This window comes from Paramisgurnus dabryanus, chromosome 5 (genome assembly GCF_030506205.2).
Source record: "Paramisgurnus dabryanus chromosome 5, PD_genome_1.1, whole genome shotgun sequence".
Lineage (NCBI taxonomy): Eukaryota > Metazoa > Chordata > Actinopteri > Cypriniformes > Cobitidae > Paramisgurnus > Paramisgurnus dabryanus.
This window is the reverse complement of record NC_133341.1, coordinates 43,990,348-44,002,368: the sequence shown is the minus strand read 5'-3', so window position 1 is coordinate 44,002,368 and position 12,021 is coordinate 43,990,348. Positions and strand designations below refer to the sequence as shown.

The following is a 12,021-nucleotide window of genomic DNA, read 5'->3' as shown; positions in this document are numbered from 1 at the left end:
GCAGCTATCCAACAGCAATTCGGGATCTTACTCTTGTTTGCGTGACCAATAGACGAAGAGGATACAGCAACAAATTGAAAACCTTTAGTATTTCAATGTCACCTTTAAAACATGTTATTTACAAAAGAAATCATATTTCTTTCTGAACTTGACTATGCCTTTAATTAAAAAAAAAACCATATATATATATATATATATATATATATATATATATATATATATATATATATATACATATATATATATATATATATATATATATATATATATATATATATATATATATATATATATATATATGTAAATGTGAATTCTGTATCCTTGAATAAGTTCTTCAAACTACATATTGCACATATGAAACGTGAAGGGGTTAGAGTCAAGGGGCTCACTATAAAAAAAAATTACGAAATGTTACCAGTTTATCTTTTATAGAAAAAAAAAGTTTTTTCCAGATTAATATTAAAGGTCTATAAAAACAATGGTTTGTTTAAAGTCCTAGCTTAAAGGTTATTCTTATTTCTATGCAGAACTGCTAATGTCTCTTTTTAAGATAAAACAAAACAGACTGTTATCTCTTATACTGTATGCATTGTTTCGACCGCCTTCCAGTTAAAAGGACATTAATACTTATTTTCAGCATTATCTCAAAATACAATTTAATACTGTGTGTTTTCTGGTGTACACTGAGGTCTTGGTAAAGCTAAACAAAACAGTACCAAATTGCGGCGACACCTAACACGCTCCGCACCCTCTACGAACAAGACGATGACCGAAGATTCAGGTTTCCAGGCGCTCGGGCACGATCCAAACACTTACATCACCATCTTATTCCCACAACCATCCAGCAGGGTGCACCACTGAATCGTTCAAAAACAATTTGTCCACGCAGTAAATGATCCCTTCAGACTGAGCTCTTCACTGTGCTCGACGTGGTGGGATTGTAGATGCACCCAATCCATTTGATTTATACTCAACTGTGTTATGACCACATCTGAGCGTTTACAGGTCTACGGATGGTTTTCATAGCTTTATGAGAAATCTGTGGTTGAACTGGGTCTCTTTTGATTGGTTAGTTCCATGTAAATGTCGGAGCGGAGGAATCGAGGGTACGAGTCTCTTTCCATTAGTCCAAAGATTCTGCTCTGTGCCAGGTCAAAGCAGTCTGAACAGATGTTCTCCATGTTCTCCTTGATGTGCTCTCGGGTGTACGAGTCCAGATTTACCTTGAAAACAAAACAACGTTTTTCTTAGGAAACTGAATACAGTGTTATATTGATTTTAAGCTTTGACAAGACCTTACTCGGTCAATATTAAATATACCAAGGTAGGGCTGAACAATAGGGCCAAATACATTCTACATTTCGGTCGAAATGGTTTTAACGGTTTGAATGATAAAAAAGCCTTGTGATAAACTGCAAAGACTGCCCACAACAAATGTCTGTAACTACAAACATCTGAACAAATGAATTTGCAAAGTACACAAACCATCCTCCTATAACACAATATAATATTTAAAAAGAAATAAAAACGGTATAAATAAATTGATGATTATCTTTAAAATTATATGTAAACTCACTGTCAAGACTTTAAAGCTCACCTTAATGATACCTAAACGTCAGTCAGTGATAAATGCTGTAAAGCAGGCGTCTCAAACTAATGAATTTCTTCAGTCACAATATTGACTTTCATAGTTCCATAGTTTTAATCAATTTGCTATTTAAAGGAACAATATTAAAGGATTAGTCAATTTTCTTAAAAAATCCAGATAATTTATTCACCAATATGTCATCCAAAAATGTTGATGTCTTTCTTTGTTCAGTCGAGAAGAAATTATGTTTTTTTGATTAAAACATTCCAGGATTTTTCTCATTGTAATGGACTTTAATGGGCCTCAACACTTAACAGTTTTAATGCAGTTTAAAATTGCAGTACCAAAGGACTCTAAACGGTCTCAAACGGGGCATAAGGGTCTTATATAGCGAAACGATTGTCATTTTGTGAGGTGCATATTAAAAGTGCATATATATGCCAAAAATGACAATTGTTTCACTAGATAAGACCCTTATGCCTCGTTTGAGATCGTTTAGAGTCCTTTGAAACTGCATTAAAACTGTTAAGTATTGGGGTCCATTAAAATGAGAAAAATCCTGGAATGTTTTCCTCAAAAAACATAATTTCTTCTTGACTGAACAAAGAAAGACATCAACATTTTGAATGACATGGTGGTGAGTAAATTATCTGAATTTATTTTAAAGAAAATTGACTAATCCTTAAAAACTAGTTATATTACCCAATTAAACTAAGGCCTCGTCCTGGTTTAAGTTAATCCCTGTTCGGGAAACCACCCCTATATTATATACATATACCAAAACACAGCTCAACCAGCTTGAAAAGTGACCAAAACACAGCTGAACAAAAAAAGTGACCAAAACACAGCTAGACCAACTTAAAAAGTGACCAAAACACAGCTAAACCAGCTTAAAAACTTGCCAAAACACAGCTAAACCAGCTGAAAAAGTGACCAAAACACAGCTAAACCAGCTTAAAACTGGCCAAAACACAGCTAAACCAGCTCAAAAACTGGCCAAAGCACAGCTAAACCAGCTTACAAAAGTGACCAAAACACAGCTTGACCAGCTTAAAAAGTGACCAAAACACAGCTAGACCCACTTAAAAACTGGCCAAAACACAGCTTAACCAGCTTAAAAACTGGCCAAAACACAGCTAAACCAGCTTAAAAAGTGGCCGAAACACAGCTGAACCAGCTTAAAAAGTGGCCGAAACACAGCTAAACCAGCTTAAAAACTGGCCAAAACACAGCTAAACCAGCTTAAAAAGTGGCCGAAACACAGCTAAACCCACTTAAAAACTGGCCAAAACACAGCTAAACCAGCTTAAAAAGTGACCAAAACACAGCTAGACCCATTTAAAAACTGGCCAAAACACAGCTAAACCAGCTTAAAAAGTGACCAAAACACAGCTAGACCCACTTAAAAACTGACCAAAACACAGCTAAACCAGCTTAAAAACTGGCCAAAACACAGCTAAACCAGCTTAAAAACTGGCCAAAACACAGCTAAACCAGCTTAAAAACTGGCCAAAACACAGCTAAACCAGCTCTAAAAAGTGACCAAAACACAGCTTGACCGGCTTAAAAAAGAGACCAAAACACAGCTCAACCAGTTTAGAAAATGACCAAAACAAAGCAAGACCAGCTTAAAACTGGCAAAACACAGCTAAACCAGCTTAAAAAGTAAACAAAACACATCTAAACCAGCTTAAAAAAGTGATCAAAACACAGCTAAACCAGCTTAAAAACTGGCCAAAACACAGCTAAACCAGCTTAAAAAGTGGCCAAAACACAGCTAAACCAGCTTAATAAGTGACCAAAATACAGCTCGACCATCTTAAAAAGTGGCCAAAACACAGCTAAACCAGCTTAAAAAGTGACCAAAACACAGCTTAACCAGCTTAAAAAGTGACCAAAACACAGCTAAACCAGCTTAAAAAGTGGCCAAAACACAGCTAAACCAGCTTAAAAAGTGGCCAAAACACAGCTAAACCAGCTGAAAAAAGTGACCAAAACACAGCTTAACCAGCTTAAAAAGTGACCAAAACACAGCTAAACCAGCTCAAAAACTGGCCAAAGCACAGCTAAACCAGCTTAAAAAGTGACCAAAACACAGCTTAACCAGCTTAAAAAGTGACCAAAACACAGCTAAACCAGCTTAAAAAGTGGCCAAAACACAGCTAAACCAGCTGAAAAAAGTGACCAAAACACAGCTTAACCAGCTTCAAAAGTGACCAAAACACAGCTAAACCAACTCAAAAACTGGCCAAAGCACAGCTTAACCAGTGAAAAAAGTGACCAAAACACAGCTTAACCAGCTTAAAAAGTGACCAAAACACATTTAAACCAGCTTAAAAAGTGGCCAAAACACAGCTAAACCAGCTTAAAAACTGGCCAAAACACAGCTAAACCAGCTTAAAAAGTGGCCAAAACACAGCTAAACCAGCTTAATAAGTGACCAAAATACAGCTCAACCATCTTAAAAAGTGGCCAAAACACAGCTAAACCAGCTGAAAAAAAGTGACCAAAACACAGCTAAACCAGCTTAAAAAGTGACCAAAACACAGCTTAACCAGCTTAAAAAGTGACCAAAACACAGCTAAACCAGCTTAAAAAGTGGCCAAAACACAGCTAAATCAGCTTAAAAAGTGGCCAAAACACAGCTTAACCAGCTTAAAAAGTGGCCAAAACACAGCTTAACCAGCTTAAAAAGTGACCAAAACACAGCTAAACCAGCTCAAAAACTGGCCAAAGCACAGCTAAACCAGCTTAAAAAGTGACCAAAACACAGCTTAACCAGCTTAAAAAGTGACCAAAACACAGCTAAACCAGCTTAAAAAGTGGCCAAAACACAGCTAAACCAGCTGAAAAAAGTGACCAAAACACAGCTTAACCAGCTTCAAAAGTGACCAAAACACAGCTAAACCAACTCAAAAACTGGCCAAAGCACAGCTTAACCAGTGAAAAAAGTGACCAAAACACAGCTTAACCAGCTTAAAAAGTGACCAAAACACATTTAAACCAGCTTAAAAAGTGGCCAAAACACAGCTAAACCAGCTTAAAAACTGGCCAAAACACAGCTAAACCAGCTTAAAAAGTGGCCAAAACACAGCTAAACCAGCTTAATAAGTGACCAAAATACAGCTCAACCATCTTAAAAAGTGGCCAAAACACAGCTAAACCAGCTGAAAAAAAGTGACCAAAACACAGCTAAACCAGCTTAAAAAGTGACCAAAACACAGCTTAACCAGCTTAAAAAGTGACCAAAACACAGCTAAACCAGCTTAAAAAGTGGCCAAAACACAGCTAAATCAGCTTAAAAAGTGGCCAAAACACAGCTTAACCAGCTTAAAAAGTGGCCAAAACACAGCTTAACCAGCTTAAAAAGTGACCAAAACACAGCTAAACCAGCTCAAAAACTGGCCAAAGCACAGCTAAACCAGCTTAAAAAGTGACCAAAACACAGCTTAACCAGCTTAAAAAGTGACCAAAACACAGCTAAACCAGCTTAAAAAGTGGCCAAAACACAGCTAAACCAGCTGAAAAAAGTGACCAAAACACAGCTTAACCAGCTTAAAAAGTGACCAAAACACAGCTAAACCAACTCAAAAACTGGCCAAAGCACAGCTTAACCAGCTTAAAAAGTTACCAAAACACAGCTTAACCAGCTTAAAAAGTGACCAAAACACAGCTAAACCAGCTCAAAAACTGGCCAAAGCACAGCTAAACCAGCTTAAAAAGTGACCAAAACACAGCTAAACCAGCTTAAAAAGTGGGCAAAACACAGCTAAAGCAGCTGAAAAAAGTGACCAAAACACAGCTTAAACAGCTTAAAAAGTGACCAAAACACAGCTAAACCAGCTCAAAAACTGGCCAAAGCACAGCTAAACCAGCTTAAAAAGTGACCAAAACACAGCTAAACCAGCTTAAAAAGTGGCCAAAACACAGCTCAACCAGCTTAAAAAAGTGACCAAAACACAGCTAAACCAGCTCAAAAACTGGCCAAAGCACAGCTAAACCAGCTTAAAAAGTGACCAAAACACAGCTAAACCAGCTTAAAAAAGTGACCAAAACACAGCTAAACCGTCTTAAAAAGTGACCAAAACACAGCTAAACCAGCTTAAAAAGTGGCCAAAACACAGCTAAACCAGCTTAAAAAGTGACCAAAACACAGCTAAACCGTCTTAAAAAGTGGCCAAAACACAGCTAAACCAGCTTAAAAAAGTGATCAAAACACAGCTTGACCAGCTTAAAAACTGGTCAAAACACAGCTAGACCAGCTTAAAAAGTTACCAAAACACAACTAGACCAGCTTGCTACACCAGCAAAACCAAGCTGGAAGACCAGCTAAAACCAGCTCACCAGCTTACGCTGGTCTTAGCTGGATTTTTCAGTAGGGATTACAGAAATATACAGTACAATGTACAGGACAATATTTGGTAGACTAGTTGAAAATCTGAAATCTGAGGGTGCTGTATATATATATATATATATATATATATATATATATATATATATATATATATATATATATATATATATATATATATATATATATATATTAAGAAAATTATGAAAAATGAAAATGAAATCCTTAGCAACACATATACTAATGATAAACACATTTTTGATATATTTACGGTAGGAAATTTAAAACATATCTTAATGGAACATGATCTTTATTAATATTCTCATGATTTTTAACATAAAACATTTGATAATTTTGTCCAATACAATGTATTGTTGGCGACTTATGACTTACACTTACTTTGTGGTCCAGGGTCACAATTAAGTGTTGACCATCTTGAATAATAGCAAAATCTGCATAAACCTTGACCAAGGACAGCTAAACATCATCTCTTAACAATTACAGTAGCAGAAATCAATAGTAAGAAAACCTGACGTCTTGTTCACATTGACATAAATTTGATCAAAAAGCCGTAATTGTGAAGCTATTTTATTGCTCACCTCTTTACAAGACTGTATAGAAATGTACTCTGTAAATATCTTCTTTGCTTTAGATGCCATTTTGGACAGCGATTTGATTTTCCTGAAGTCCTCACACGCCAGCCAGAAATCCAGATTCTCTTCACTAAACTCTGTTTGCAGGAAACAACGGAAAACCGCCAGGCCATCTAAAGAATAGATAAGAAAATGAATTGAAACAGTGAAATCCGAATTAGGAATTCAGTGTAAATGCAAATGCTGATATGGATAAACTCGATATAAAATCGTACATTTGTTCGACAGCAGTGCGTCGAGTGAATCTGCCCATTTGAGAACTTCCTCTGGAGTCGGTCTATGAATGAAAGCAGACACAGTGTGGTCAACAAAACCATGAGTCACACTAATAAGCCATTCATTTCAAACATAATTATAGGCCATCGACCGAAAACGTCACTGTTGTTCGGATTGTTCATTGCTTATTAATAAATGTTTACATGAAAAGGAAGTTTAGATCCTTTAATTTGATTATTAAGCTTCAGCTTATGTAATGAAACATCATCAACTTCATTAGTGGAGCTTGCTAAGGCAAACACTGTTACTCACAATTACGCACATCATCTGGTATTACTATTCTCAATGACTGATAATATTTATTGGGAAAAGATAAACCGACATGCTTTAGATTAACATGCTTTAGAGACCTAAGCCATATTGAAGGACCAAAATATCAGAGGCTCTTTGGTTAGTATGCCTGCACGGTATGAAGACAAATGCAATATGTGATCACTTAAAATGCAATCTGATATTTCGAATCCGAATATTTTGATATTATCTTTCCAGAACTTACTAGAAACATACAAAGTGCCAAATATCCAATGAGAACGACTTACTGTAGCAGCCACCTCTCAATGCCATGGCAACGACATTTGCATAGGCTAGTACCACTCAGATTTTCTTCAGAACATGTATGTTTGATTCAGTACGAGTGGCCTGGGGTCAGTTCAGGTAAAAAGAGGAAACGATCACGTGGACTCACTTCTCTGACTTGAGGACCTTCTCAAGCTTGCTGGCTGAATTGCCTCCATGTCTGTCGTTGGTCTTCTTCCGCAGGAAAGTCAGTCGATTCTTCATGTCTTTGGCCCTGTGTGAGGAAGACATACATTTATTTGTGCACTAAAGTGTGATGGGAAGAGATTACCACTGTATTGTAATAAGAGCAATAAATAAAAAAGTAGTTTGACTTACAGGTTCTTGGATTTCTTCTTTTTCTGACCATTTTTTCCCGTGTCACATTTACAGTTTGGCTTCCCACAAACCTGTGGGAGATTTCCAAATGACATTAATTAAACAGCTGAACATGTTAAAGGTCCACTGTGTAGATTTATGCGGCAACCTTTCGAAACGCATAGAGAAGCTACGGTAACTGCTACAGAACAAACACGTCATCGTCTGGGACAATGTAGTGACAAAACCCTCTACACGTCTTATTCAGTCTGCCGCCATGTTGATTCTAAATCGAGGCTGTGAGGGATGGACGTCCAGAGCATGTGCATTAAAGGTGGGGTCCATGATCTCTGAAAGCCAATGTTGATATTTGAAATCACCTAAACAAACACGCCCCTACCCCAATAGAGTCTTGACCTTCATTTGATAGACCCGCCCCACACATACACAACCCAGGCAACAATGCCAATAAGTAGACACACCCCTTACAGCTGATTGGCTACAAATGTGTTTCAAAAATCACGCACCCGTCTTTAAACCTGTTGTTTTGTATCAGGATGCTGGTCATTCAGACATCAAAACAGAAAATACATCATTTTACAAATTTCAACAAATGGATGTTAAAATGAGAAGGGACATATGACCTAATTTAACTCTTTCACCGCCAGCATTTTTAAAAAAAGTTGCCAGCCAGCGCCAACGTTTTTCATGATTTTCACCAAAGTTTAATGCCTTCCAGAAAATGTTCTTCTTTAAATATATAAACATACAATATACCAAAATGAAAGAACAGACCCTCTGCTTTCAAACAAAAAAAACCGTTTCATCCTACCTTCAGTGGTTCTTTTGCAATCAGCTTTTGAATATGGGTAGGTTTTTGCAAAAACACCATATTTTGAGCAAAAAGCAAAAATAATTCAATTTTTGTGACGGACTTTTCATAGAGATCTCATTCAGAGCGATCTTTAAAACAGACACGGACATGCAGCTGCTTGCCATAGGGCAATACTTCCGGTTTTAAAAAGTTGCGGAAGGGTGGATAATAGCGGTATTGCGGAAAGACGGAAAATCTCGTCATTGGCGGGGAAGCGTTTTCTCTTAATTGACGAGATATCTCGTCAATGGCGGGGAAAGAGTTCAAGTTACACAATTCACATTTAAATGAATATGTGACCCTGTGTAAACCAGGCTAAAGTCTCATAATCTAATGATGAAGTTTCAATCTTTCACATGACCTTACTCAGTCAGTCAATATTAAAAATATCAAGATTATATTTTTACAGAATGTTCTTTAGATCAAGTAGGATAATTTTAGGTACAAAACTATAAATTATTGCTGTGTATACAGTACTTAAGATACATACCCTCTTTCCAGTGAAAAGCAGACATATCTGGTGGACAGACCCTCCGTTCTTTGTCAGCTCTTTCCTCAGAGTCTGCGGGGAGGGAACAGCCCAGCGCTCCTGAGGTTCTCGTTTGGCCTCGATGCAGTCGATGGCCTGATCGGAGATGAAGCGTGGCGAACGTGGCTCTTGGAGCAAACTGCCCTCGCTGTGTGTGCGCCTATGGAGGGACCTCTGCACGCACAACCCCCCGCCGCCCTGCTGGCCACAGGACGGGGAGGCTTCCGCCATACTCCTCCTCTTCAGGAAAGCTTCATCGCAGTCCGCTTCCTCCTCATCTTCTTCGTCTTCCTCATCGTCATCGTCAGTGGACGGTGAGGTCGAAGCGTCCGCGTTGAAGGAGCGATCGAGGCACAACTTGGGAATGATCAGCGGAGACGAAGAGGACGAGGAAGACGTGGGTCTGGCACCGACGCTGATGGTCTCCGAAGCGCTTTCGCCTTCTCCCTGCTCCCTCTTTTCTAGCTCTGACTCGGTTTTCACATCCTTTCGCCTTTCTTTCCAGATCTCGGAGGTGTCCATGTAGGCAGGTTTGCAGCTGTCGCGTGAAGCGGGAGAGGTTCGGTTGGCATCTCCAGTGCTGCGGTGAAGATCCGGGAAAGATAGTCGTTGGGCTGTGGAGCTGCAGGTGGCTCTTCTCATAATGGGTGAAGCAGACGGGCATGATGGAGAACAGGGCTCTGATACGCTGGCAGTGCCGAAGCCCAGTAGCCCCAGATCAGCCTGTTCAGCTGCTTGTGGTTCCAGCATCTGTAAATACATAATTTACAAGTTAACACATGTATTTACATTCAACAAACATGTAGTACATCCTTTAGTGGCAATGAAGAGCCATTTAAGGATAACCTAGGGAAAACTAGTAAAAAAAAATGATGCAAAACCCTCTAAGTCCATCTGACATTTTAACTTGTAAATAAGCATTTTTCATCAGGCTCTTATGTTTAGGTTGAATAATTTTACTTTAATTGCAATGAAAGGGTTATTAGTCAGAAAGAGAAATGCTTTATTTTCACCAAACCCACTTTCATAAACCTTACTGGTCTATGATGAACAAGCAAAGCCCCTCGTCTCTATGATTTTCAGGTACCATGATATAACTTGGGTCCCTGTTTGAGTCAATGGGATGTTTGTACCCAGCTAATCATTCAATATGATTTTTGGATTCATTCATGCAAATATCACAAACAATGCAGGATTACCCACATAAAAAACATACTGTAGTAAACTGTAATATATTATGCTAATTACTACATTTTGTTGATGTACACTCACCTAAATGATTATTAGGAACACATATTCAATTTCTCATTAATGCAATTATCTAATCAGCCAATCACATGGCAGTTGCTTCAATGCATTAAGGGGTGTGGTCCTGGTCAAGACAATCTCGTGAACTCCAAACTGAATGTCAGAATGGGAAAGAAATGTGATTTAAGCGATTTTGAGCGTGGCATGGTTGTTGGTGCCAAACGGGCCGGTCTGAGTATTTCACAATCTGCTCAGTTACTGGGATTTTCATGCACAACCATTTCTAGGGTTTACAAAGAATGGTGTGAAAAAGGAAAAACATCCAGTATGCAGCAGTCCTGTGAGGAAAAATGCCTTGTTGATGCTAGAGGTCAGAGGAGAATGGGCCGACTGATTCAAGCTGATAGAAGAGCAACTTTGACGGAAATAACCACTCGTTACAACCAAGATATGCAGCAAAGCATTTGTGAAGCCACAACACGCACAACCTTGAGGCGGATGGACTACAACAGCAGAAGACCCCACCGGGTACCACTCATCTCCACTACAAATAGGCTACATTTGCATGAGCTTACCAAACTGGACAGTTAAAGACTGGAAAATTTTGCCTTGTCTGATGAGTCTCGATTTCTGTTGAGACATTCAGATGGTAGAGTCCGAATTTGGCGTAAACAGAATAAGAACATGGATCCATCATACCTTGTAACCACTGTGCAGGCTGGTGGCGGTGGTGTATTGAGGTGGGCGCTGTTTTCTTGGCACACTTTAGGCCCCTTGGTGCCAACTAGGCATCGTTTAAATGCCACAGCCTACCTGAGCATTGTTTCTGACCATGTCCATCCCATTATGACCACAATGTACCCATCCTCTGATGGCTACTTCCAGCAGGATAATGCACCATGTCACAAAGCTCGAATCATTTCATATTAGTTTCTTGAACATGACAATGAGTTCACTGTACTAAAATGGCCCTCACAGTCACCAGATCTCAACCCAATAAAGCATCTTTGGGATGTGGTGGAACGGGAGCTTCGTGCCCTGGATGTGCATCCCACAAATCTCTATCAACTGCAAGATGCTATCCTATCAATAGGGGCCAACATTTCTAAAGAATTCTTTCAGCACCTTGTTGAATTAATGCCACGTAGAATTAAGGCAGTTCTGAAGGTGAATGCTTCTGTAGTATTAACTATAGTGGATTGATAAATTGTAATAAATACTGTAATACATTTTCATATGAGTATTTTTCAAGGAGTAAAAAAGCAAAACTACCGGTAGATCTCATTCTAAGTAATCGACTACATTAAGTAACAGAATAATGACAAGTATGAGTAATGATAAAAACGGTTGCTATTAAATAAAATTGCATTCTTTGGAGCTTTTAATAAGTAATCAAAATACACATAAGCTACTAAGAAAACACTTACCAAAAAGCTGTATATTACAAGATTAATTTCAACTAAATAAATGTCAGTAGTACATTGAAAAACAAACCCCAATTATTAATAAAGCTATCATACACATCATAAACACAGCAAGCATTCAACATTTTGCCTTAATCTAAAGAAAATCAACAATAAAATAATCCATTATCCTGGGTATTGTTTTCTAAAGCAACAGGGGTCAACC

At 38.3% G+C, this 12,021-nt stretch overlaps 1 protein-coding gene across 4 annotated transcripts in view; it reads right to left on the bottom strand.

The window, feature by feature from the left end:
- Positions 1-277: 277 nt before the first annotated feature.
- The window catches only part of rgs3b (regulator of G protein signaling 3b), a 46,070-nt gene continuing 34,326 nt past the window's right edge, over positions 278-12,021 (bottom strand). For all 4 annotated transcript variants that reach the window (XM_065284289.2, XM_065284290.2, XM_065284291.2 and 1 more), the window contains 6 exons: positions 9,106-9,894; positions 7,763-7,833; positions 7,554-7,658; positions 6,808-6,869; positions 6,539-6,705; positions 278-1,223 (listed from right to left, as the gene is read on the bottom strand). In XM_065284289.2, coding sequence (XP_065140361.1) covers positions 1,029-1,223; positions 6,539-6,705; positions 6,808-6,869; positions 7,554-7,658; positions 7,763-7,833; positions 9,106-9,894 — 1,389 coding nt within the window. In that variant the 3' untranslated portion in view covers positions 278-1,028. The remainder of the gene's footprint in view (positions 1,224-6,538; positions 6,706-6,807; positions 6,870-7,553; positions 7,659-7,762; positions 7,834-9,105; positions 9,895-12,021) is intronic.